The 27,880-nt window shown below is 41.5% G+C and overlaps 2 protein-coding genes across 3 annotated transcripts in view; both read left to right on the top strand.

The window, feature by feature from the left end:
• Nucleotides 1-5,310: 5,310 nt before the first annotated feature.
• On the top strand, nucleotides 5,311-23,145 carry itgb6 (integrin, beta 6). 2 transcript variants are annotated; one of them, XM_049604865.1, is made up of 16 exons: nucleotides 5,311-5,544; nucleotides 8,979-9,048; nucleotides 9,374-9,453; nucleotides 9,668-9,866; nucleotides 9,960-10,206; nucleotides 10,325-10,490; nucleotides 10,599-10,760; nucleotides 11,771-11,866; nucleotides 12,142-12,231; nucleotides 13,490-13,624; nucleotides 15,889-16,306; nucleotides 16,388-16,610; nucleotides 17,106-17,200; nucleotides 20,408-20,524; nucleotides 20,608-20,774; nucleotides 22,516-23,145. In XM_049604865.1, exons 2-16 carry the CDS (start codon nucleotides 8,994-8,996, stop codon nucleotides 22,612-22,614), a joined length of 2,349 nt encoding a protein of 782 aa, XP_049460822.1. In that variant the 5' UTR covers nucleotides 5,311-5,544; nucleotides 8,979-8,993; the 3' UTR covers nucleotides 22,615-23,145. The 2 variants fall into 2 exon arrangements, with proteins under 2 accessions (XP_049460822.1, XP_049460833.1); XM_049604876.1 differs by lacking the exons at nucleotides 5,311-5,544; nucleotides 8,979-9,048; nucleotides 9,374-9,453 and having other exon boundaries at nucleotides 9,749-9,866; nucleotides 9,964-10,206.
• Nucleotides 23,146-27,526: 4,381 nt separating this feature from the next.
• pla2r1 (phospholipase A2 receptor 1) overlaps nucleotides 27,527-27,880 on the top strand; it is a 32,571-nt gene continuing 32,217 nt past the window's right edge. The window contains exon 1 of the mRNA XM_049600548.1: nucleotides 27,527-27,851. Coding sequence (XP_049456505.1) covers nucleotides 27,707-27,851 — 145 coding nt within the window. The 5' untranslated portion in view covers nucleotides 27,527-27,706. The remainder of the gene's footprint in view (nucleotides 27,852-27,880) is intronic.

The following is a 27,880-nucleotide window of genomic DNA, read 5'->3' on the forward strand; positions in this document are numbered from 1 at the left end:
TATATTTCGAAAGTCAAGCCAAGGGCCAATTAAAATTGGTCTGCAGGCCACAATTGGCCCCCAGGCCAGACTTTGGACATGCCTGGCCTAAGCCTTCTGTCCCTGATCACAAGCTACCACATCCTTAGCTCCAGTTTGCCTGTGGCTGCTTGGCGTTTCCATCCAACGGCGACGTTACAGTGTGAGTGTTCCAGTCTGCTTATCTGTGGTTTCCCGCAATCCACAGATTTTCACTGTGTTGCCACACTAGCTATTGTGTGAATGTGTCCTGTGAGTACTTACCTACTGGCTTCTCCCTGCGCCTCCCTGCGCCTAGCCTTGTCAGCCTGTCCCCTACCGGTTCTTCTGCTTGGACTGTGTACTTAACCTGGTTTCAGATTTTCTGCCTCCTCTACTACTGTGACCTCCCTGTGTCAGCTTACCGGCTTCAAACCTAAGGACCAACCCTAAACCTAACAAGCTTCTAGTGGTCTGGACCACTCTGCAGAGGGAAGGATGGCGAGGCGTTCGGGTACCGTTCACCAATGATGGCTTTATTGCAGTCTTCACCACAGGACAATAAACATGGCCTTCTCATGAGGTTGAACAGCAGCCTTGAGCTTATCTAGATACCTAATTCTGCTGACTATCATCATGATTTGCTGCATGCGTCTTCATCATGACACCCCAACAGAGCTGCTTCCCTCTGTATACACATCGAAGCACACGTCACACCCTCACAGGTTACCCACAAGGCCACCACCCTTAAATCGGAAAAAAGAAAAGGGTGAGCCAGTGACACTATTTCTCCTGCCTGCTCCTCCATGATATCACTGCCAGTTATTAAACTGAACTGTGTTTGTAGTTGGGCTATAACACCACTGTTCTATCATCTGCCTCTCAGCCCGCTTCAGTTCCCAAACCAACCGACTACCGAGGACTTTGTGGAGGAGCCTTACTGGAGCATTGAACTGTACTGTGTGCCATTTACAATCCCCACCCTGTATCTACTGAGCAGTAACAGTACACGTAATTACCAACTGCTCCTGGTCTCCATTGTGCTGTTTTTGGGTCCTAATACCATCCATTGTAATGTCCTAAACCCTGCACACTGAATCTTTAACAGCAAAACTATATCAAAACATCCATTTAGAAACTCTCACACAACTTAAGCAAAATAATCCAGGGCTGGATCACATACTTGATCAGGCACGTTACTTGTCCATGCGTGAAACTGTTAATTTGGAAGTGTTTTAGATATTTGGGTTTTAGTGAAAATGCATATGGGAAGTACTGAATAAATGATACTTGGATTATAAATTCACAGAGTTAAGAATTTGTAAATGGATGTTTACCCCGTTTACCCTGACCCCAATGTAGGTGGAGTATTCCTTTAAATCAGTGACGTGCCCCTTTAAGACTTTCAACAGGCAAACAACAAACCACAAACTAATCATTTATCCACAGTCAACAGCAAAACAAAAATGAAAATAAAGATAAATGGAGATACCAACAATCTCAAACTCTGGCAAATGTTCAAAATGGCACCTTTAAACAAGTTGACTGTCCAGTATCCTCATTGATAATTAGACTGTGCCGATTATCTGGCAGCAGAGGGCGCTGTGAGCCAAAGCTGTCCAGCCTATTTGAAAGCAGAACAAATTATACAGCTTGGTTATCTGTTATATGTCTGATCTTATGTATCCAACTTAAGATGGATCAGATGAGCAACAAGTGCAGCATGTGTGTGCTCATGCAGCAGCCCTTTCCTGCTCTATTTCAGGCACACAGCCTTTGTAGTTTCACTGTCATACCGGATCTCCCTTCTTAAGCTCAGACTAATGCAGCTGATCCTAGAGACATAAAGGCACCATGTCTCCATCTCTTACTAGTCAGAGGGATCAGTGTTAGCCATCACACCCACTGTCAGCTCCCAACACACAACCCAGACAACCCCAACTCCAGGAATATACATACATGTCCCATGTCGCACACACACACACACACACACACACACACACACGTCAATCAAGTATTGTGAAGGCAGCAACCCTTTGAACATAAGATACGCCAAGCAGATCTGCCTCTCTCTTTCCTCTCATCCGCTCTCTGTCTCTCCTTTAATTCTCCACAGCTGAGGGGACACATGGCACTGATCCCTTGAGAAGGCCCAAGGTCAGACTCAGGGCACAGACGCTAAGAGGGGAGGCCTGCTTCAGTATCCAGTATCATTCATTTAGTGTGATACATGTCAGCAATTCAACACATGTGGTAGTGTAGTAGTAGTTGATGCGGTGGGTTTACTACTAGGTGTATGGGTAGATTACTGAGGAGGAAGTGGATTACTTTCATATATATTGCAATGGCTTTTTGGCTGATAGGTGGGTATGCTGTAAACAACCAGAAGAAGAGGCGAGTAAATTATTTCAATAGTTAAATTAACCTAAAGGAGATGGTCAAATAAACATTATACTGCAATTTAATCATCAGTGTAGGCCTGAAACTAATGATCATTTTCATTATCGATTAATCTGCAGATTGTTTATTTTCTTGATTAATTGATTGGTTAATAAAATGTGTTTGTTATCTGACTGCCTGAATAATACTTAATTTCAGTTCCACTCTACTCCACTACTCTTCACAGGGAAATATTGTACTTCTTCCTCCACAGCTTTAGTTGCTTTACAAACTAAGATTTTTTCTATGTACAAAATAGCTTATAAAATTCAATGCAATGTTATAAATCAAACTAGCCATTGCTGTTGCTTCAATTCCTTGATGATGAAATAAAAATAACCCTGACTATTGGTTGGACAAAACAGGCACTGTGATGATGTCACTTTGAGCTCTGGGTAATTATGACATTTTTCACCTTTTTTTTTTCTGAATTCTAACAAACCAAACAATCAATAAATGAATCAAGAAAATAATCAGGAGATCATTCCATACTAAAATTAATCATTAGTTGCAGTATGAAATAGTTAAGCATTAGCTCCACCTCAACCATAATGCATTACGTAAATGCATTACATACACATGAATGACACATGAATGACACATGCAAAAATATCATTAATGCAATACACATAATTCTCTGATAATGCAACTGTGAAACAGTGACAGAAGACATTTTTCTGCATTGTAAGTACTTTTACTTTTAATAATTTTAATTTAAGTACATTTCCTCATTATACCTTTAGTGAAGTAAAGAATCTGAATACTTCCACCACTGAATGGCTCCTGAGCTCTGCCTGATGAGGAACCACTATGGATTGAAATATTGTCTGTTGCATAAGTCTTGCTACAGTTACCCTTCCTCATATTTTGGCACACGAATGCTATCAATGCAGGAACCACATGGGTTAACTATGGACTTTGTTTATGTGGTGTTTTGTGTATTGCTGTAATGTGAGTATAAGAATGTTAGTTAGAAATACTGTTGCTTGACTTAAAAGTCACTCAATAAGAAGTAGAGTCATTTCTGTTAAAGTCATTGTAAAATATCAGTCAAAAACAAGCTACAGATACGTTGCTTGGGCTGTTCTTCCTTAGCTCATGAAAAATCCAGTCATGCTTTTCAAAGAACAATTATAATATTTCTCTGTTCATAGGACTCAGCACGACTCAAGGTATGGCAGTATCAGTCAGTCTATTACTTTGGTCCACCCTGAATTATCTAAACCATGAAATTTTTGGACAGACACTTATGATCCCCAGATGATGAATCCCAGTAGAGTGCTGCAAGATTTTTTTTTTCTTGTGGGCCAACCTGTAAGTTACCATTGCCCTGGTTCCCTCGACTTTTAGCCCAATAATCTGCAATTTTGGATCACTGCAGAAAATAAGATCTGTGGCATCCAAACGTTTCTTATTCAGCAGGATAATCTTTACAAATTAACACCACTTTAATTATTTTTGCGGTGTGAATGCAATCGCCAGAAGTAAACAAACAAACTTCACTACAGTTGCATGACTTAACGTCGCGACCACAACAAGGCTGTAAAGTCGTGTTCAGTGCGTTGACACTCTGTAGTCAAGTTTAGCCACTTGTTAGCAACTGCCTTAGGGTTCAGAATTCACTAGTGGCACATTTACTGACGTGATTTATTGTTGAAGAACGAAAAAATGACAGTCTCTTAACTTGTGCTAACCACAGCCCTTATTTCAGGCATCTAGCCAAAAACCCACCGACGTCAAGACGAGGGAACTGGAAGTGGAATGCTAACTAATCTCAGGCTAATCTTTCAGGGCTCATCCCTGACCCAATTTATGACTTGAGTGATTTAGACTTTTTCTGTTGCAATACCACAAGGTTGAATTTGTAGTTCATGTATGCGTTGTCTCTATATCAGTGGATTGCTGTGAAATTTGGAAGATGCAGTCAGTGTCCCCAGAGGCTGAACTGTTTTCTCTCGCAACAACACCTGATCAAAATTTCCTTTTGTCCAGTACTTTGGTTTATGACCAGTTACCTGCAGAATTAATGAAATTCCTATCTGCCTCAGCTGAGTTTAGTGCTAATTATAAAATGTTAGCATGCTAAAATGTTAAACTATGATGGTGACCACCATGGTGAATGTTATACCTGCTAAACATAAACATGCTACCATTATCATTGTGAGTATGTTAGCATGCTGAGGTGAGCATTTAGCTCAAGTATATTAGCATGACTGTAGCCTGCAGATTACAGAGGAAACAATCTGATTTGGGGGCTGTGTAATCTTTGATTTTTTGTAGTGCAGACCTCTGCTCTATTGTTTTGTTCCACTCACGAATGCATGTATGTGTGCACCTGCATTCCAGCCATACTTCTGTAAGAAGGAGGCTGTATTACAGTACGGGCACTCCTTTTCTCAGCTCCCTCCTCTTCCTCCTCCTCCTCACTGCAGGAAGTAATTGAACTTGAGCAAGCATGTGCACACACGCGCGCACACACGCGCGCACACACACACACACACACACACACACACACACACACACACACACACACACACACACAAAACAAATCCCAAAGTCCATTACTTTGAGTCAGGAGTGTTGTGCTGCAGTTCACACCAGCTTTAGCCTCTAGAGCGCAACACTACCACATCAGTCAGGTCGTCTCTTAATAAAGAAGCTGGCTCCTGTGGAGGTCTCGCAGCCAGCAGTTGCTACTGTCACTCATTATCATCACAGCCTCCCCCTGCACACACACACACACACACACACATACACACACACACACACACACCCACACACATACGGGCAAGTTTGAGCTTGTGCAAACACCCACACATGACCCCAGTATGCATGCACACACACTCAGCCACTTGCAGACGCACACACACACATACACACACACAAAAGCACACATGAGCCAAGGAGCATGGGCAGCAGGGTCACCCTAGCGCCATGCTTCATAAAGGGCGCCGTTACAATAGGTTTACTGTTACTCTGATGACTGCTGGGATACAATAGGACTGAATGTACTGGCCTGATGCTCCTCCATTTCTCTCCAGTTTTCACTTGATGACAAGGAAGACAGACTGAGACGAGACAGCATGATATCAGAGGACGCCCCTGAAGGTGAGTTGGCTCATTGCAGCGTTATGTGTACTTCCATTTCTATGCATAGTAAATGTGTGGTGCTGAGAGAGAGGTATGTGGGAGAATATTTCTGAATTTCTGATGAGACTGATTCTCTTTAAAAATCATGTCATGATGTGTGTTTCAGACACTACTGTCAGATTTACTTCATTTCCGTGAAACTTAACTGAAAGGCAACAGGTTTTAAATTTTGATTAAAGTCATGTTGAAGTGTATGGTGCAACTGTGGCACCTTATTACACCTAAAGCATCTATAATCCACTTGATCACGCATTCATGCAGGACATGAAATCACCTAAGAAATGAATGGTTACAAAAAACAGTGTTTGATTGCATCATGCTGTGATATTTCTTGAGAAATTCAGAAAATAATGACAAGCTTGGTGGAGGAGAAGAGAAGAGAGGAGAATAGAGGAGAAGAGAGGAGACTGGCAGGCGCAAAACGAAAGGAAGCGAGCCAAAGGAGGTACAAATGAAATGGCAATTTCACAGACCCTCACTTCAAGAGGGCTACTGGGTAAGGTGGATCAAACTACAGAGAGCTGAGGTGAGAAGGGGATGTCATTAAAAGAAGAAAGGAGGAGAAGAAGAAGAGAGGGGTGAGAGGGATTAGTGTAAGAGGGGCGGAGGTGGGGTTTGGTTTGGGGTGACAGATGGGACTCACCCAGATCCAGTGGGGTGTGGTGCTGAATTGTGAGATTCCACAGAGTTGGGACAAGCAACGATATTTGCACTGCAGCTGTCAATGATTCAACACCTACGCGGCTCCACCCTCCTCCCCCCCATCTCACATACACACACACACACATGCACATGCACACACTCACGCTCATATTTTATGTCTTGTGATAGGCCTGCATGCTCGGGTTTGTCTTGAGTCAATCATCAAGTTGAAAACATTCTTGTGAGACAGTGACATGATTCACGTTCTTATGTCGTTAAAGATTAACAAAATCTTCTGTTATGGTGTCTGTGGGGTATACAGGCTATATTTGCTTATGGTGTGGCGTGTCTGTATTTTATTATTCCCACTCAGTCAGAGTTCAATGATTAAGCTGTTTTATTAGAGTCAAGTATGACATAAGAATATGAAGTTCCACATTCAAAGTTCTACTTTAAACAAAATACAGAAGGAATCAAAAGTAGAAGTAGTCATTCTGAAATGTCAGAAGTGTATTGGTTCATTACAAGAGCTAGTTTTAACTTCTCTATGTACAGTTTGGAGGTTCAGTCCAGCGGCTTCCAGCCCAGGGGTCAGGCCTTTCCAAAAGGTCACACAATAAATCTGCCTTTTATGTGAAATATTGGATAATTTAACCTCTGTGGGCCTCCTGCTGTTATTTAAATGAAACCACCTGAGAGGTTTAGAGGTGAAAAGTCTATTTGGTGGAACTGCTAACAAATCATAGACACAAGAGCTTAGGTTTTGTTTCAACACTGGAGGGGGTGGACACAAGTGAAACAGCAGTTTGGGGTCCTCCTCTGAAAAATGTTGAGCGCCAAGCGCCTGCACCCTTCATGGTGGAAATGTCTTTAATTTCGTCAAATTAAGAGACCTCTGCTACTTTCATGTTTTCATTGGAGGGGACAAATGCACATGGTTTAAATATTTGGGGGGACGTGTCTCCTGCGTCGCCCCTGAAATCTCTGCATATGCATAGACATCTGAAACGTGACAAGGAGGCCCCAACAGCTTTTTAGAAAGGAATCACAAGGCATAAACGTGAACCACTGGTTCACTAAATGTAGTAGAGTCATTGTATGTAGAATGTAGAATAAATGTAATAGAGTAAAAAGTACAATATTCATCTCTGACATGTAGTGAAATTAAGGTATAAAGTGGCAAAAAACTGGACAGGCCTTTAATTCCATTCACACAAAACTGTTGCTCAGGAAATACAGGCAAATTGTTTATTTAAACCAGTATAAATATTACTTGTATAAAAACCAGGCTTTGAATAACATATCAGTTATGCTATGACACTTGTTTCATGGCACCTGAGGATAACGGCACCTGGCATACTGACACAACACAACTTTATCCTCTTAAAACAATATGCACAACTTGGATTAATTTTTATGAGAAACACTTTAGATTGTTTTGATCAGTGGACCCTTATGGACTAAAGGAATATTAATAACTTACCAGGTGGTCAAGGACTGGACACATATTCTGACTTTATAACAGCAGTCTCAACTAGTTTTTTCGTCATGCCAGTAAATCTGAATGACTTCAGGTCTTCTCTGGTTTCAGTAAAATGTAACATCTCCATATTGACAAATGTCTTAACATTTATATTTGTATGTGTGATCTTAACAGCTAACTAACTTTAGCTCAAGTGGGTAGTCAACAATACGGTTTTATACATCCCAAAAACTTGGGTGGCAACCAGACCAGGCGTCTTATTGAGACAGGCGTTTATTTGTCAAAATGTGTAGCTACACTGGGCTAGTAGAAGGAACTGGGTGTTTAATTGGGACTAGGCTTTTAATTGATGTTTTAGGGTAGTTACTTTCCACAAAGGGCATACATTTTGTTTCAAAACCGGGGGTAGACACATACAGTATGAAGATGGGGGTCTGATGGTCACCCCCCAATAAAGTTGTGTCAAACACTAAACATAAAAAAACACAAAATTCTGGGGGCAGATGACAACTTCAAATATAAATATACAATGGGATATAATGCAGTAAGGCGCTCTGGCATTCTGAGTCAAGACACATGTAGGCACGATCCTGCATAATGGATCATATGTGCTGTCATGTTCACAGAGAGAGAGAGAGAGAGAGAATGGAAAAGTTGGACAAGAATAAATTGTTAACGTTAATACTGCACATGCAAGGGCATGTGAAATGGAGGGTTTGGGGTCCTCTGCCAGAAAATTTTGAGCACCAAACACTTAATTTACTGCATCCTGGTGAATGTGTGTGCACCTATCTGTGCCTTTTCTGCATGAATGTGTATGTTTCTTTAATTTTGTCAGAATAAAAGTTCTCTGCTACTTTCATGCACATGTTTTAAACATTGATCTCACCCCCACCTGAAATCTACTTTCCATTACTATCACTTGCCTATTAATAATTAATATCTACTTTATTTTATTCCACAATTTGTTTTCTGTTTAATCTAAAGTAACTTCTAGATTACAAATTAGTTAGGGGCCAGTATGGCACATGGCTTTGATTTCTCCTCGCGCCAGCCTCGCTTTCTCACCTGGACGGAAGTGCACTTAAAAGGCAGCGCAGGTAAAGGCAGCCTCCTCCTCCCCCTCCTCCTCCTCTCTCCAGGTAGCGCGGCGCTCTCTTCTGTACTCCACTTTCGGCTGAGCCGTGGAGGCATGAGGCTGGATAGGGTTCACTCCTGTAAATATGAGACAACTTGAAATATTCTTCTTCTGTTTCCTCATAACCAGTAACCTCACGGACTAATGGGGCTTATACTGCTGAGCCTGATTCTTCGGTACTGGATCAACACCGTGGAGGGTAAGCAGGACTCAAACTCAAGGGCAACACGTTTATGAAGCGCTGACAAAGAGTTACAGTGACTCAAGAGCAAGACCATAAAGGCTGTGCTGGTATTTATTACTGGTGAATGGCCTTTTTTTATCAAAGTGTTTTATTATTTTCAACTACACTTTATCATATAGTTAATACATGTATCACACCTTTGATTCATCTAATTTGTTTACTCTTGATCAGGTTCAAACACCTTTGAAAAATCTGATCTCCTCCCTGAGAGACTTTTAATTGTTGCAGGAAACAGGTCGATGTTGACACTAACTGTGCACTGTGCTCATGTGTGCTGCAGGATCATGTTCAGCTGGCACCGCTGTGACTTGTGATGAGTGTCTGCAGCTCAGTTCCCACTGTGCCTGGTGCACGCAGGAGGTAAGCTGCCTGGTTTGCATGCATGGAAATACAACATATAAGCAGATGACCATGTTGCATTCAAAAAAATGTATGGATTTTGTGCCACAGGCGAGCAAAATGGCATTTCTTGTTTGGATTCTGCACCTGGTGATGATAATATTACTAGATATTTTATGGCATACTTTAAAACAATCTTCATCTGCAAACATGTGACTGTTTCCTCCATCTGCAGAATTTCACAGACTGGTTCTCAGTCAGCAAAAGATGCGACACACTGGATATCTTGCTAGAAAAGGGATGTGCCAAGGACCAGCTGGAGTTCCCGGTTTCCAAAGGCCAAATCCTGCAGGATCGCCCACTCGGGAAGAAAACAGGCAACGTTAACAGCACTCAGATCTCCCCACAGAAAATGGCACTCAAGTTACGACCTGGTACGCAACCCAGCACATTCTGGTTTGATGAAGCGTTTCCTCGTTTTCAGGAGGAATGATGGTAATTAAGGTGTTGATTCTGTTTCTGCACAGGCAGTCAGATGACTTTCCAGGTCAAGATTCAACACACGGAGGACTATCCTGTGGACATCTACTACCTGATGGACCTCTCTGCGTCTATGATTGATGATCTCAAGATGATCAAAGACTTGGGCTCCACGCTGTCTAAAGAGATGGCCACCCTCACCAGTAAATTTCGAATGGGCTTTGGCTCTTTTGTGGAGAAACCTGTCCTGCCTTTCATCAAGATCACAGAAGAGGAGCTGGCCAACCCCTGCAGGTAATACAATAACAAGACCAAAGACTTTTACAACATCATTTCTCTGATGTTTTAATTTGTCATTTGGTATCTCAGAGAATCTTACCTTTAAATCTGTTTGACCTCTGCTGGGTTGCAGCGGCGTAGGCTCGGACTGCCTGCCGGCGTTTGGCTACAAACACGTCCTGTCTCTGACGAGCAGCACTGACAAGTTCAATGAGATTATCAGAATGCAGCGTGTATCTGCAAATATTGACGTGCCCGAGTGCGGCTTTGACGCTGTCATGCAGGCAGCTGTTTGTGGGGTAAGATTTCGTGTTTGAAATATCTCAAAGATATACATTTAAGTTTGTGGTTCTGTCTCATCAACTTGTATAAAAAGGAGGATAAGTAACATGATGTGTCTCTTATAGGACAAGATAGGCTGGAGGAATGATTCCATGCGTTTGCTGGTGTTTGTCAGTGACGCTGACTCACACTTCGGGATGGACAGTAAGATGGCCGGCATCGTGATTCCTAACGATGGGCAGTGTCACCTGGATGCCAATAACGAATACTCCATGTCCACAGTGCAGGTGAGTCCATCTTTAGAGAGACTATTTGTTCTTCTCGTTTGCATTGTGCAGTGATAGCATTGCTTTACAAGTCACAAGTAAGTCTTAAGTCTTTGCACTCAAATTTTAAGTCATGTCCCAAGTCCTAAACTTTGAGTTTCAAGTCCTAAACAAGTCATAATGCGTTCTTCAATAAATATAATGCCATTTTAGCAACAAAGTAATAACATTTTAAATTTACAAATATCATGTTTACTTTCAAAAGTTCCTTTTTATTTGTTAAAACAAGTTTGTTGGAAGTTGTCTGTAATTTTAGACCCACATGTTTATCATACTGTCCTTTACATGTTATACACCATGTAGTTTTTGTATGGGAATTAGATTATCGTTCACATTCATTCTATGTGTGGCCCTGTAATAGACTGGCGACCTGTCCAGGGTGTACCCCGACTCTCACCCAGTGTCGGCTGGCATAGACTCCAGCCCCCCTGCGGCCCTTAACAGGATAAGCCGTTACGGAAAATAAATGACTGAATTAAATTATCTCTGGTATCTTTTTTTTTTATGCCGATCGTTAACGTAACGTAAGTTCTTTATGGTTCTCTCCTGCAACGTGACTGGATGGTGTCAGAACGGTTTAAACAAAGTGGATCATCAGAGGAATTAAGTGTCGACTTGCTGGGAATGACCAGCGTTAACATTAGCTGATTCAGGGAGATGAACTGAGTCCTGACACACTTTTTAAAATAACCCACTTTTCCATCTTTGGGCTTGGTGGAACGTATCAAGTATTTTCAAGACACAAGGCTCAAGCCCAAATGAAGTCATGAGTCATTTCTGTTAGAGTCCAAGTCAAGTCTGAAGTCATCGAATTTGTGACTCGTCATATGACCCGAGCCTGAACCTCTGCTTCTTTGATTTCAGTTTTATGTCTTTAATTAATTTCATTAGTCATTAGTTTTAGGGTCTGCTGTGATGACTCATCACTTTACAGCACACTCATTCTTTACATTTCCCCACCTCTTTCCCAGGAGTATCCAACGCTCGGTCAGCTGATTGATAAGGTGCTGGAGAATAATATCTTACTAATATTTGCTGTGACAGAGCACCAGGAACCCATCTATAAGGTAATTGTTTTTTCGAAATGTATTGACTTCTTTACAGTAGAATATCTCAGAACTAGAGAACTGAAAACATGCAGGTGTTTGTGTGTGTGTGCACAATGTTTACTGAGGTTAGCGTATTTATTCATGGAGCTGCATTCTCATTAAGCCTGTTCGAACTAGCCCTCTTTTCTTCCCTTGAATTTTTTCTGTGCTTTTCTTCGAGCCAAGTCTGCCCACATTTCTAACAGCAACTTTAATGTTTATCTGTTGGTTGTTGTTTTTTTTTTTTCTCACAGAACTATGCAAATCTCATACCTGGCGCCACAGTTGGAGTCCTGGCGACAGATTCGCGGAACATCCTGGAACTGATCGTAACAGCATACAAAGTAAATAAACAGTCTTGGTGATCTGGTTGTGCGGGCGGGGTGTGTGTGTGTGTGTGTGTGTGTATGTGCAGGCACAGGTCATAAGAAATAAGACAGAAAACACCTGCTGTTATAAAACCAGTGAACCTGTTTAAATGAAGTGTTTTAGGCTTGAGCCAGAGTTTAAACCAAAACATTTTAACGTACAACATGCATGACTTAACCCTCTATACATCCTCTAGACATTATCTCTGCCTTCTCCATTCCTTCCCATTCTATTGCCTCTCCTCTTTCGTTGTCTTCTATTCCATTTCCCCCCCCCCCACCACCCGGTGCCTTGCATCAGCATGTTTGACAGCAAGTCTCTGCTTGTCTCAGCTGTTTGATCTCCACGCTCCTCCTGACTCTGACTTGCTCTTTCTTCCTTACTCTCTCTCTGTCTTTCTCTGTCTGCCTACCTCTTGCGTTCTGTCTGTAAATCCCCCCTGGCGGCGGTAACTGGAGGCAAGTCCTCTAATTACTTCATCACTTATGTCATTTACACCCATTTTTAGCCTCTGCCACGTTAACCACACTGAAAAGAGAAGCCTTTATCATACGGATTGTACAGAGGTGTGGTTCTGAGGGGAAATAAAAATACAAACAGAGGGATATTTAGTGATGGAAGACACATGATTGGTATTTATACTTACCTTCAGTTTTGGGTTAATGTGTGCTGCTCAGTGGATATATATTTTAGCCACCCAGCTTTAAATTACCTTTAACATATTTACTGAATAACAGTAAAGTCTTTTGAATCCGTTCTTTGCTTTAATCCATCTTTAAATTGGGTGTATCCCGTAAACGTCCCTGTGTTTTCTCCTCCTTAGCAACACTGAAGGCACAGTACAATTACAGGCCTACAGGAAACACACAATTAACCCTCTGTTAGCAACCAGACAGTCCGTCACAGAGTTCATTAGTCAGTCAAACACAGCCTTTCCTGCAGTTGAGGTTGGCTGTCGCTCTGTCCTCAGGTGCTTTGTACAGCCCAGCACACCTGGGATGATGACTCACCTAAAAAGAGAGAGCAAGGAGGGTTCAAAAAGCCTCAGCACGCTACAGGTCAGCGCAGGGTGAAAGTGTAATTCCCCTTAAAGCTCTGGAAATTCCTCTTCATGACAATTGAAGTCAGTATACTGATTTGATGGGGGTTTAGAACAGGTTGTTCAGTACCTGGTCTGTGCTGCCAACTGTGTTTCCTTACAAGGTGCTGAAATGTATTTGCACTGTTTTCCAGGAACTACGATCAGAGATTGAACTGGAGGTCCTTGGAGACACAGAGGAGCTCCAGATGTCTTTTACAGCCATTTGTCCAAATGGGACCGTCCTCACTGATCTGAAACGCTGCTCCAACATCAAACCTGGAGAGACGGTCAGTTGTTTGGCTCTAAACTTTGTATTTCTAAAGCACCCTTTACACAGGCTAGTGCAGTTCAAAGTGCTTTACAGGTGACTGACAAACTGATAAGAGTATAAAGGGAAATCGCAGTATTGCCCCATGTCTTTGTGTCTAAGTGGTTAATGGTAACAACAGTTTTTAAATTTGGCCCAGTATTGCAGCCACAGCAGTGAAATGCAATGTAATCTCTATGGGCAATTGTGCAAATTTACATCCAATAAAGTGCTTGTTTTGGCCACTGACAGGATCAGATTGTGTCTGACAACATTACAGACAAGAGAATACAGAAAAATGAAGGAAGTGTTTTTCTTTACCTTTCATTGGTCTGGTCTGTTTCGTAGTGTGTATAACCAAGTCTCGATCATAGAGAAGCCCTGTTCTGAAATCCTGATGACTCGATAAAAGCTGCTGCGCAGAAGGTTTTTGTCACCTAGGATTCACTAAAAGTTTCGACAGAGGACTTGTGAGACCTTCGTGGTTTACATATTAAAAGCATTTCAGAGAAGACTGGCGTTAGACTGGGTGCCGATTTAAGGACTTGGAAAAGAATTTTAAAATTATTACAAGAATTTCCAGGCAACTGAGAAAAAGACGAAGACGGCTCAAAGTACTGAATCTATTCTGCCTGATTTGGTAGACCAGATAGGAATGCTTTACAAGAGTCAGTGTTTCTCAGAGAGAGAAATAGTCAATCTTTAGCTATATGTTTTACAGATAATAAAAAAAATCTAATTTGATAATATTCACTATATACAATAAACCTTCAGGTTCAGTTTTTAGTCAAAGATGACACCAACGTTACGAGCCTGTTGGCCAGGTGTAACTCTCAGGACTGTAAACACAGTTATGAGGTCATTTACTCCCCCAGCCGCACCACCTGTAATTGATAGTTCAGTTTTGTCCTTTTTTTGAGATGTGAAAGTGGGTCCTGTGTGACCGGGAGACGCCGACATGTAAAGCTGCATTTGCTCTCTATTTAATGTAGAGCTGCAGTGATTAGCTAATTAGTTGTGAAGACGAACATTAGAAAATCAGTTATGTCAAATGTTCTTTTTCTACGTTCTTTTCCTTGTCTTATGTGGTAGTAAACTGATTATGTGTGGATTTTTTGATAATGTTGGCAATATGATGACAGCATCTTGGACTGTAGGAAATTATAATTGTTACATATTTCTGTTTTCCGATATGTTAAAGACAAAACGAATAATCAATTGATCAAAGACATAATCGACAAATTAGGGTGAGACACCTGAGGAATTAAATATAGACAGGAATTAAACTGAAAAGTCTGGTGTATGTAAGTGCTGCTGAAGTGGAGATTTCTGGCTCCAAATATGAGAAAAAAATCATTTTGAGAAAATGGCCTTTAAAGATATTCATTGTATAACTCCATACATTTTAGACAAAAATAAGACACTACAGGCGAATAGGAAAAAAATCAACTCACCATGAATCTTCCCCAGTTGATAACATACATGAAGACAATTATTTTTGTATTACAAATTTTATGTTTAAGTATGCAACTGAGGCATTGTCTAATTAAATTTGTGCTTTTTTATACATTTCCAAAACAGAAATCTGAACTAAAATAAAGATCTTTATGTGTATTTTGGATATTTTTAAGACGAGTTATGGAAGACAAATAGCTCAAAATCTCAAAATTGACCACTGCATGAAAAATGTTTTTTATCCAGGGTGACTGCCTTTATGAATTAATAATGAACCCTATTATTAGTTGCAGCCATAATTGGTGAATGTGATGAATTAAAATGATACACTGGTGATATTCTGTATTTTTCTTACTGGCAACAAAACACATAAAAAGACCAAAAGCGTTAGTTCGTCTTAATAGTTTCTGATCCTCTCAGCCTCTCTGTGTCTTCTTTAAAAAAAAATCTTCTTTGAATATTGGGTCAAAGTTTTTATTCAAAGTATTATTTTTAGATAGGCTGAATAATGTCCTGAAACAACTGTTCAGAGGCAGCTTTAAATACATTTGCTCCTCTAGTCAGTATTTATGGCAGCAGGATGGTGTGTATGGGTTTGGATCAAAATGAACCACAGTGCCCATTTTCTATTTCATGAAGGAGCATGTCAGCAACAGTGTGGCTCATTTTTGTGTTTTTAGTGGATTTTGGACGACAGTGGAGCTCCATGGGACAGAGGAATTAGCTGTATCAGGCCTTGGTGGTTCCACAGGCACAACATGTTAACTGGACTTCCTCTTTTCTCCTCAGGTCGTGTTCAACGTGTCTGTGGAGCTCCCAGGATGCCTGTCAGGCGTTCGGCACTTCTCCCTCAAACCGGTGGGTTTACAGGACAGTCTGGAGGTGGAACTGGAATCTCTTTGCTCGTGTGACTGCCGGCAGCCTCCTGAAGCAAACAGCACCCAGTGCACCGAGGGCCAAGGGGCTTTCCAGTGTGGCGTATGTGTGTGTCAGCCGGGGTTCCTGGGAGCGCAGTGCGAATGTAATGAGGAAAGTGCTTTGTTGAGCAACTGCCTCGCAAACAATGAGTCCGAGATATGTAGCGGTCAGGGGCAGTGCTACTGCGGACAGTGTGTGTGTCATGCATCCAGCTTTGGAAGCATCTACGGACCTTACTGCGAGTGTGACAATTACTCCTGTGTCCGCTTCCGTGGGGAGCTCTGTGGAGGTGAGTAACACACACGAGTGTTCGAGATTACTCACGTGTTTTTGTGTTGAGCCTTTTGCTTTAGAGATTTTGTGTTTGCAGGCCACGGGGTGTGTGACTGCGGGGAGTGTCACTGTGAGAGCGGCTGGACAGGGGAGTATTGTAACTGCAGCACCAGCACTGAGGCGTGCATGTCAGAGGATGGCACTCTCTGCAGCGGACGGGGGAGATGTGAGTGTGGTCACTGTGTCTGCTCTGTACCTGGAGCATCTGGGGACAGGTGTGAGAAGTGCCCAACGTGTGGAGACGCCTGTAGCTCCGCAAGGTGAGAACGAATTCAAGCCATCAGCTCTGAGAGGCGAAACAGGATGTGATGTGGAGCCTTTTGTCAGCTTTACCTCTGTAATTGCTGTTTCTTCAACTAAAAGATATAAGATGTTGTCTCTTTGTGCCACATGATCCGTCTGTTCCTTTGAGTACAGGCGTATCAGGTTCTAGTCCCCTTGTTCACATGTGTCTACACCTTCCATGCGACATCAAAAGACAGCTAATGTCCCCAACACAGCACTCAGAGATTTCCTTGCTCCATTGTAAAGCAGCTGTCAGGGCTGGTGCCATTTGATACCACTGTTACAGGGCAGCGGGGTGATAGAGAGTGAGTCAAGCCTTGGGAAAACTGTGATAAGTGACCAACACTGTGATTTCTTTGTGCCGGCTGTGTCGGTGATTGAAGCCTCATTAAGCCTTCACTTCTGGAGAGGCACTGAGTCATCTCTGAAGAAAACCTGACCTGTTGTTTTTCCACTTGTTTTAACACCAGGCCCTGTGTCGAGTGCCATCTGCAAAATAAGGACGATGCCGAGGTGTGTGATCAAAAGTGCAGCGTCCCTAAAATTTCTATCAACACAACAACAGGTAAAGGACTCCACAGCCTGTATACAAGAAGCAGCACTGCTTTTAATCATATGATGCACTTCCTCATGTATCTTATCACTTATGCCAGGTGGAGGGCAGTGTAATATCACTATATTTTAACGCATGCAAAATTAAATGTTTGATCATGTTGCATCACATGGAAACAAAGGCTTTGCAACTGTTAAGAAAACCTTTACTCACCAATTTTGCACACAGAAAGGCACTTAATAAGTTTCTCTATAGCCAGATATTGCATCAATCCATCGACCCAACTTGGCTTGTGTTGTCGAGTAACAGAAATGTGGTCAGTAATTGATGTATACTCCAAAGCATCAATTTGGAAAACAGAAAGAAGATTAAAAAACACCACAAAAGATCAAATAATGATTGATTGATTCATTCATTCATTTCCGTAACTGCTTATCCTCTTGAGGGTCACGGGAGGGCTGGAGCTGATCCCAGCTGACTTTGGGTGAGAGGTGGGGTTCACCATGGACAGGTCGCCAGACTATCACAGGGCTGACACATAGAGACAGACAACCATTCAGGCTCACATTCACACCTACGGCCAATTTAGAGTCACCAATTAACCTGCATGTCTTTGGACTGTGGGAGGAAACATAGAAGGACTCCCTCCTGGGATCAAACCAGGAACCCTCTTGCTGTGAGGTGACAGTGCTCACCACTACAGCACCGTGCCACCCAAATATAGATTAATTTGCTGAAATTTTATAAACACTCAATCTGCCTCTTGTCAAATATATGTCAAACTTGTCAACTTTAGAATTTATGTTGATTTTTAAAAGGTTTAAAATGATGAATAATTAGTTTGGAGACTAAGAGGATGCAGGCATTCAAATTAATGTACAATAGCTGCGATTATACATGTTTCAACCCATTCACTGCACTTCATATGACTTATCTACTCCCCAAAAGAAGCCATATGTCTTTAGGTTGACTGTGCCAGTCAGCCACGTACAACAGGTCATGTCAGTACAGTGTGAGATTCAACTAGCTGATACTTGAAACTTGCTTCAGGTGGTTGATGTATCACAGGGAATATTTTGTTTCCCTCTTGTTACATTAACATCTAAGGTGGTTTTGGGTGTGGACTGTTTTTTTTTTATGTATTGGCGCCTTCAAGGACTACAGTGGAAACCTGAAACATACGAAATGGCCACCACGAAGCAATTGTTTTTCAAAAAACTTGTTTTTTTTCCCCACAACGTCTGTGTTTGTTTTGTTGTCAGTCAGGTTTGTTGAAAACACACAGTAGATGAAGAATGTTTGGCCTTTTGGCAGCCAAACTTGAATATGAGTTTCTTGGAAGAGATTAGCAAGGAAGAATTTTCAAAACAGTCCTTGACAGTGATAAAACGCTGACAGCAAACAAGGTCACTAAATATTCTCTGTGAAGGATCAGGTTTCAAGTTTATATAAGTTTATATATTGACACTGGCATAAAATTAATCAATGGATTCCAGGAAGGAAGTTACTTAACATACTAGATCATGTAAAATAAGCAATAAAGTAAGGCTCTTAAAGGAACAGTGTGTAAGATTTAGGGGGGATATTGTGGCATCTAGTGGTGAGGATTGTAGAGTCCAACCAGATGAATCTTCTCCAGGTTAGGGTGCCGTCAGTGTTTATTGTTCAGGGTTTTTTTTTTTTTGCTGGGAGTGGATTTATCTGCAGTGGTCTCTTCCTCTCCAAAACAAACAGAGCAGGTGAATAAAACCAGTAAAAAACAACCGCCAAATAAAGCAGCTTAACGTAACAAATCCGTGTTTCTCCCACACTGTTCAGCATGTCGCAGCTCGACCCCCAGCCCAACACCTCCTAATATGTGCTCAGCTATTTTCTGATCCAGACATTCAGGTTTTTACCATGAGCCAGATTATCTGTAGAGGTCTCCTCCTCTCCAAAACAAATAGACCTGGTATTATAAGCTGGTGAAAACACTGAATAAAGCCGTTTGACATGACAAATCAGTGTTTCTCAAACGCTGTCTGGCATGTCGGAGGCGAGCCGCCAGCCGAGCACCTGCTAATGTGTGCTCGTGTTTTTTCTCGGATAACTTAAGATCTAGATGCACTGGAGGTTTTTACCAGGAGCCGAAGTATTTGCAGAGGTCTCTTCCTCTCCAAGACAAACAGACCTGGTGATTTAAACCAGTAAAAACACTGAATAAAGTGATTTTACGTTACAAAATCAGTGGTTTTCTGATGCTCTTGTCGCAGAGGGGCTGCTAACTGCAGTGGCCAATGCAAAAATATAAATGGGCCTGTCAAGAGCCAGTGTTTGGTTTGTCCGTTCTGGGCTACTGTAGAAACATTGTGGTGCAACATGGTAACAAAAACACAGCTATTCTTATTTTTAGGTCATACATTAAAGAAAACATACTTATGATATCATACTCCATTTCTCATATATACCCCCCAAATCCTACACACTGGACCTTTAAAATTAAAATTAAGATCTTAAAAATTAGAGTTACAGTACTACGTTTCATCCGGCAGCTAAGTCTCGTTCTTAAATATTGTATTCTTATGTTATAAAATCAATCTCTGTGTACTGACTTCAAAGCTTATTACATCAACATTCACCAGTCTGTATACACCAGTCTTTTAGCACTATCCCTACCTGCGCTGTAGATGCTTGTTGTTTCTGTTCTCTCAGCTCAGTGTTTTTGATAGTGGTATCAACATAGGGCCATGCTAAGTTTCCCCATAGGTCAGAGATCTGGAGGAATGCTGACCTGCACCGACTCGGGTGTCTCTCTGAAGCCTGTATCCACCGCTCTCTAACACAACACCATCCATGTCTATTGAGGCAGCAGCGAACAATGGGGAACATATTATTTACCTTGTTGTACAGGCAGAGCTATTGTGGTGCATGTGAATGGCCAAAGGACCCCGTCTTCCTTTATAGAAGAGATTATTTTAAACCCGCTATACTTGTGCAAGCTGAGAGGTATATCTGATTATCACAGAGGATTTTCAGGCTTCAGATGTTACATACAATGGCGTGGTTCACACACACACATGCACAGACACTAGATTGTGGGCTTTGATATGGAAATCACACTGACAGCACAACAGAGGAGAGCATATCCTTTTACATTCTCAGCACAATGTGGAAAGGGAAGATGATATACGATGGATTTGTGCCTTCATTATGGATATGTATGTTCATGTTTCCTCTTAGATTATGACAAGAGCCCTTCTATGCAATGCAAGCTGATGATGGAGAATGAGTGCTGGATCTCGTTTAATGTCGTAGGAGGTGAGACAGGGATCACTACCTATGACCTCCAGATGTTCGGTAAGTTTTTACAACAATGTAGATAACATTAAATAGAAGGCTTTTGTGGTTTGAGTCTCATCCCCTCCTCTAACCTGTCCCAGGTTGCCCTGAGACTCCCAACATCCCCATGATTATTCTGGGGGTCTCCCTTTCCATCGTGTGTATCGGCCTGATCCTGTTGGCTGTGTGGAAGGTGCTGGTGTCTGTCCACGACCGTAAAGAGGTGGCCAAGTTTGAGGCTGAGAGGGCAAAGGCAAAATGGCAGACGGTAAGATATGGTTCTATGTTTTGTTGTCCACAAATCCCATGAAACACTGAAACCAACAATGAATTGATGCTTCCAGCATGTATCATATGTGATATGCCCAGTATAGCTTAATCCTCTGTGCCATAAACCTGAACAACAAATTATCAATTTGATTATCAAACTGAGACAAATGTGCCCGCACCCTCACCCCACAACCGGCATCTACACCAGATTATAAAAAGACATACTGATAGTATAATGCAATATGAGGCAGTTGAGACATCATGATTTGAAGGATAATCATGTTCTAAATTTTGGTACTACATTTCCCATAATGCTTTGAAAGATGTAAACAGGAAGTGTAATGTTGCCAGTTTGCCATGGACTCATGCTGCATTCACATGCTCCTCAGATGGTCCCATTTCCCAAGTTGAGAAATGGTTCTTCTGGCTTTGGTGTGTTTATGAGCTTGAGGTTGGAATGTGGAAACATCATGGACACCCCAAAGAAGACATGTTGTATTTCATTTTATCTAGAGCATTTAAACAAGCTTTATATTACAACTGATTTTGTCTCAGACTTGTTGCTGCACCAGTACATTCTCCTAAACTACTAAAATATTGCTTCACCTGACGAGTGCTAATAAATAATTTTTCTAACTAATCTCGGTCACTCTACATGGACAGCATCTAACGGTTACAACTTAATACCACATTACTAATTACATTTGAGCAAACAGTTGATATGCAATGTCTAAAATAATGAATGTTTATTACCACCAACCAAACATTTACTTTCGTCCGCCATGTTTTGGTATATACCATGTTAACCCGGCAACTTGTGTACCAAGATTTTTGTCAACTTTCAAGTAGTTCTTCCCACTTGCGGGGGCGGTTATCTGAATTTCCGCAGGTACTCATTTTTCCGATTATTTTGACACCACATGAATGCAGGGTTAGTCAGTTAGCTGTGAAGTTAGTTGAGTTCAAGTTTTGCATATATTTGTTAACATTTTGACAAACTTGCACAACTGAAAGTATGCCAAATTAGCTATTAGCAGTTACTGTTTGCAGTCTACCCACAAAATGTACAGGTGACTGTCACTGGAGTCACTGGAGTACTTTAATACTGAAAATAAAATGTAAAAATGTGGTGATTCCCATGAGGAGTGGAGTTTTTCTATGATTTCTAAATGGAAGTAAGGACATTTATTCACAATGACATTGGAGATAATGATATCCTCAAAAAGTGTAAAAGATGCCAAATATTAAACTATGCTTATCATGCCTGAGTGTTCATATTTAACTGAGTTGTGACTCTGAGAAGTATGCATTGTGCTGCATATAGCAGCAATCAGGCACTAAGGGTTTTAATGGTTACCCCTAAAACTAAATTGCCTTTCACCTTATTCCCAGTAAAGAAGTAGTCCCGAAAAGCAGTATTTACTTCTATTTGAGTAAGAATTGCTGAAATCTTGAATACCCAGCTGATTTAGAAAGATCCTCAGCCTTTTTAGAGAATAAAAGTACAAGTGACCTACTTGTAAAGATTGACCTCTTCAATGGAATGAGTGGGTTTGGGTTTGGGTTTCAGGCTGATATTTTGGGAAGGATCAACACATTGTTGGTTTTGGTCTTTTCATGGTGATAGTTGACAATAATAAATATTGAATATTATAGCCTGAATGTTCTGGAAATATTTTTTTAATAATCAGTTAATCTAATTTATCTTAATTTGTGTTTTTTCTTTGTCTCTCTTTCAGGGGACCAACCCTCTCTTCAAAAGCTCAACGTCTACATTCAAAAATGTAACTTATAAGAACACACAGAGAGAAAAGATGATTACACTGGATCACTACTGATGACAAACTGGAGGCAAACCAACATCTGAGTGCACTTAAGTGTGTGTGAATTAGTATGTGTGTATGTGTGAGTGGGTGTGTATTTGAGACAGAGGGAAAACATTTTGTACTAAAATTTGTTTTTGTACGAATCTCTGTGTTGATTCAGAGACGTTATAACACAGTAGACGACACTGTGAACAGACAAACACTACATGATAAACTTGCTGCTGTAAAAGTGCACTGTCGATGTACTGTTAAACACTGCACTTTCCTGATGCATTGTCCTACAAACTTTAACTTTTGTCTACTGTAACATGCAGCTTGGAAAGGAGGAGTCTGCACTACAAGTGGTCTACTACTGAAAAAAAATCTTTGTTTTATTCTATTGAATGTAAATATACAGGTGGATTATTATGACTTTTTTTTAAAAAATATTGTGTTTGTTGGTGTTTTATTGTAAAGCAAGGCTGAGCCTTCGATGTTGATAATTGAGGTTTTTTTTAGTGGCATTGGCACATAAATAAAGTTGAATTTTGTTTTATTGTGAAATGTATGTTACAAAGTGGTTCTTAACACTGACAGATATTGATTAGATTGATTGGATTTGGTGCTAAGAAATCCTACTTAAAGTTTATTTTGTTTATTGGAGCGCTGGTGGCTTAGTGGTACAGCAGGCACCCCATGTACAAGGCTGTTGCCGCAGCGGACCGGGTTCGACTCCAGCCTGTGGCCCTTTGCTGCATGTCTCTCTCTCTCTCTCCCCCCTTCACGCTTGTCGGTCCTATACATTAAAGGCTAAAAAGCCCTAAAAAATATCTTTAAAAAAAAAGTTTATTTTGTTTACAGTGGGAGCGCATTCAGTAGGGTTTAGCTAAGTACTCTGATGAAGGGAGTCTCTGGTACGGATAATGTACTTTTTACGAGTATGAGTATCATTCGAGGAAAAATGTGTCAATATTTGTACTCGTGATGAAGGAAGCCCCTTTTTTGATGGCTGCTTTTAATCTTTTTTGTTGCTCACAAATGATCTAAGTTCAATCCTGAGATTGTTCTGTAAATAGTTTTCAAATAATGATAAATATACCAACTTTTGATCAACCGATATTAATATAATTTAATTATTAATGATAATAATTTTATATAATAATTAATATAATTTTAAAATAACAACTTCTGGTTTGGCCCCACCTGTTTTTGGTTTAAGCCCCACCCACTTCCGGTTAAAACTCAGTCAGTTCAGAGAACAAACATGGATACAAATAGTTTAGTTCAGTCAGGAACACTTAAGTCAAAGAAAATGTTATTTCCGTTTGCAATATTATTTTTGGCAGTATGGCTCTGCTCTGGGGCCTCTCTGCCTTTCTACAGGGCTACGCAGAAAGCCTCTTCCTCATGCCTATGTGGAAAGCCTAAGACAGAGAAAACACACCTCTCTGCTCTTCAATGTGCAAACAAGGAAAGCCTGACAGTGAGAGCAAACCTCCCTGCCCTTCCATGCGCCTACATGGAAAGCCTAAGGCCAGGAGAGCAGCAGCAAAGACCCCTTGCGAACAGAACAGAGCAGCATCAATGACAAACAGAAATGACACTGATAAGTCAGACACAACATGAAAAGGAGGAGCTGGGTTGGAGGCAGGTTGCAAAGCAGCTTGCAGAGGAAGCAGCAACAGTAGGCAGGCCAAACCAGTTTAAATATGTCGCTCAGAATGAGATCCGCCAATTGGTTGCATAGAAAGGAATCATGTGATCTATCAGCTGACTCCCTTCCCTCAATCAGCTGCTCCATCAGTTGATTGGGCTGCTTGAGATCAGCTGATGTAGCTGGGACATGAGCTGAGCTTGACATTGTGTCCTGCCTGAACTAACGCTATGCTCAATTTGGTTGCAAAGATACAGATAGTAGTGTATTCGCTCATCCCTCAAATTGAAGTTCTTTTTTGCACTTTTGAAGGGAACTGTGTTAAATGTAGTTCTAACAACTTTATTATGTGTCTTAAAATGTGCTCACATGGTGCGTTTTCCTAAAGTTGTGTTTCATCAAATGGCAATATAAGGAAAACCTGGGGTGGGATATTATTTTGTGTACAGTAGGAGTACTGGCTTGTTTCTGGGTGTCTGTACAAAATATAATACAGCTGTCATCCACAGTTTGCTGTGTGTGTTGTACTTGATGAGACCTTTGAGGGAACAGCCTGTGAAAAACAGTTTTATAAAGTCTTCTGTTGCTCTGGAGGAGCTTTTCCAAAGTCTGAGACATTGTCAGGATCATCACAGATTGAGCTGTGGAGTTCAAGGATGTGTGCATTTAGAGGGAGGAGGGGTGTAACAAAAGATGCTATTGTCGGCTGCATTATGGGAAATTGTAGGATCCAGTGTTTTTGGAGGTTGATAAGCCTCAGGACTGTCAGAAGGTCTCAGCCTCTGCTGCTTTCAGTGCTGTCTGTCCAGTGGTGAAAAAAGTACTCGGATCTTTTATTATTTTAGTATAAGTAACCTTGGATGGTTTACTGAACAGGCCTAGCCTGAGTGTCAGACTGAAGCTCCCAGAACCTTCAGTCTGACATCGCCTCCATTGAAGGCAATTTACAAGGGGGAGCTGCACCGCCGTTAAATCCAGTTTAGCAGCTTCCTTAATTTGGTCCTCCATTAACGCGAGTATTGGCGAAATACCTCAATAGCATCGTTAATGTGGTCTGTAGGATCTGTAGCGGTCGCCATTGTTGCTATCCTCACCAGTTATCCACTGGCAGACAGCTTGACATCAGCGTGGCGCTGATTGGCTAATCGCTAGACCCGCCCCCACCCCGGCGTTCATTGGTCCTTCCATCTTTTGGACGAGATAAATCACAAATTCATTGCAGTATGCCAGACCAGAGATGCAAGCCTACTCAGTTGAGTGGGCGGGGTCTATGGTCTGGAACCAGGCTAGAACAGGCCTACAGGCAAAGGCACAGGGGCCCCCAGCCTTCACCTGCAACATGTCAATCAAATTATCACCCAGGAATAGACCCAAAATTACCACAAATAGACACAAAATTACCAAAACGAGATGCAAAGGAAAGGAAAGAGTAACAAAATAACTACACAAACAGGCAAAACAACCAAAAAGAGACACACATTGACCAGAAAAGGATACAAAATCAGCTCAAATAGACACAAAACCACAAAAGACGCATAACAATTACAAAGAGATGCAAAACAACCAATAAAAGAGGCCAAACCAACACAAAGTCTGTGTGTCTTGCTCCTGTTGAGGAGATGTGATGGGGCCTTTTGCATATCTGTGCTCAGGGGCCCATCGTCCCAAAATTTGCCCGTATAAAAGGAAATACCAAAGTGCAGATACACTCTGTTAAAAATACTTAAAGGTCTAGTATGTGTGATTTAAGAGCATCTGTTGACTGAAATCAGTAGTTAATAATCACCTGAAAACAAGAATCATGTTTTTGTTACCTTAGATTGAGCTGTTAATATCTACAGACAGAGTGGGTCCTCTTCATGGATGTATGAAGAGACCTGGATATAGTGTTGGAGGCAGTTCATTCCTCTAAAAGTTGCTCAGTGGCACATGAAGCCAAAAAAGTTTTACTGACACATATAAAATGACCCGAATGATTGGCATTGCCTCTGCATCACTGGGCCCATAGAGGAAGAGAGATCTCCTTCAACTGAGCCAGCTACTTCTGGTTTAGTGACTTGAATGGGAATAAAATTATTCAATCATGTGTCTCTTCTAGACTTTCCAGATGTTATTGAACCAAATGGATCAAATTCTGAAAAATGTATTAACTGATTTACAAACATCTCTTTTGCTATGTAAATGAATGGAAGAAAGTCTTTGAGCCCAATGGCATCACACAACTGACGTGGTTACACTGTTTGGCTTATACAAAAATTGGCTGCAAAGCCCAAGCACTTCTTGGTGGCCTGGTCCTATTCCAAAGAGTCTGTCTTGGCTCTAGATAGGGCCATTTCCATTTCATGTTGGCCACCATATTTCTCCTACACTGGGCCCATTCAATTGGCAACCCACGGGCCACATGCTGCCCAGAAGCTACTTCTGAGTGGCCCGGACAGGGATTGGTACCAAGACCCGTTATTAAACAGCCCGAGGCAAATTTAATCAAGACCGTATATAATAAGCTCTGACTTGATCAGGTCTTTTATCGTTACTTTTTAAAGTTTTGGTTTCATTTATCATCAGGCTGCAGCCTCTCTCCTGCGAAAACCTTCGCCAGTAAAAAGCCAATACTTTATCAATACATGTCTTCAGCATGTGGAAAGCCATATTTCAATATGCTCTGTCACCGCTATTATTGTTTACGATTGCGGTTTAATCAAGCAGGGCTAACAGCAAACAGCCATAACAGCCATAGACTGTATAAGGTAAAAACTAAAAAAAGTAGATTGGTTGCTCACTGCTGAAAATGTGGCCTATCATCATTTTCTGGTTTTAAAATCCGGCCCAATTGAATCTGTAATTGGCTCGCCCTGTCCTACAGGCTTGGCACATGGTAAAACTTTCAGTTCTGCAACCTCACCACTAGATGCCACTAAATCCTCCACGCTGGACCTTTAAAGTACTAGAATTCTCAGTTGATAATATTTTGTATTAATAACCTGAATCTGCAAAGTAACTGAAATTGTATTTTAAAAAATGCAATAAAAAGTGCAGTACTTGCCTCTGAATTGTTGTGGAGAACAAGTATACAGTGGCAAGAAATGGAAATACTCATGTAAGGTACAATCACATTAAAAAGTACAATACTTAGGCCTAAGTAAATGTCACCGCTCTATCTGTCTGTCTGTCTGTCTATCTGTCTGTCTGTCTGTCTGTTTATTTGTTGCCTGGTTGTTGAGTCTAAATAAAGTTTCATGGCTGTGTCCCAGTGAAAACAGTCCACAGCGGCAGGAATGCAGCCTCCAGACCGGAGAGCAGCAGCAGCTCCTCCGTCAGACGTGACGTCGCTGGTCCCCCGCTGAAAAACTCCACTCGGCACAAAGTTTTCTATGAAGGGGAAAAAACAACGAGCCCCCAAAATACTCTCTCTGACCAGGACCCTCGGTATGTGCGGACATTTGCACTTCAACACCGCATCCCGCCGTCGAAATGTTAATGCAGTTGTTTCGTCTCATCGACTCCCTGGCTGTTGTGGCGACTATTTGCGTAGCAGTGTTGTTGGCGAAAAGCTGCCTGTGTGTCACCGAGGAGGACGATGAGGTGCTGGAGAAAAACCAGCTCATGGAGTTTTACAGTAAGTTAAATCATCATCTGGCTGCAGCT

The sequence above is a fragment of the Epinephelus fuscoguttatus genome, linkage group LG2 (genome assembly GCF_011397635.1).
Source record: "Epinephelus fuscoguttatus linkage group LG2, E.fuscoguttatus.final_Chr_v1".
Taxonomy (NCBI): Eukaryota; Metazoa; Chordata; class Actinopteri; order Perciformes; family Serranidae; genus Epinephelus; species Epinephelus fuscoguttatus.

Excerpts from the sequence above, each read along its gene's own strand:
- itgb6 (XM_049604865.1), top strand. The coding sequence starts at position 8,994 with ATGGGGCTTATACTGCTGAGCCTGATTCTTCGGTACTGGATCAACACC. Across the intron at positions 9,867-9,959 it reads GGCACTCAAGTTACGACCTG|GCAGTCAGATGACTTTCCAG; the intron begins GTACGCAACCCA and ends GTTTCTGCACAG. Across the intron at positions 10,761-11,770 it reads ACTCCATGTCCACAGTGCAG|GAGTATCCAACGCTCGGTCA; the intron begins GTGAGTCCATCT and ends CCTCTTTCCCAG.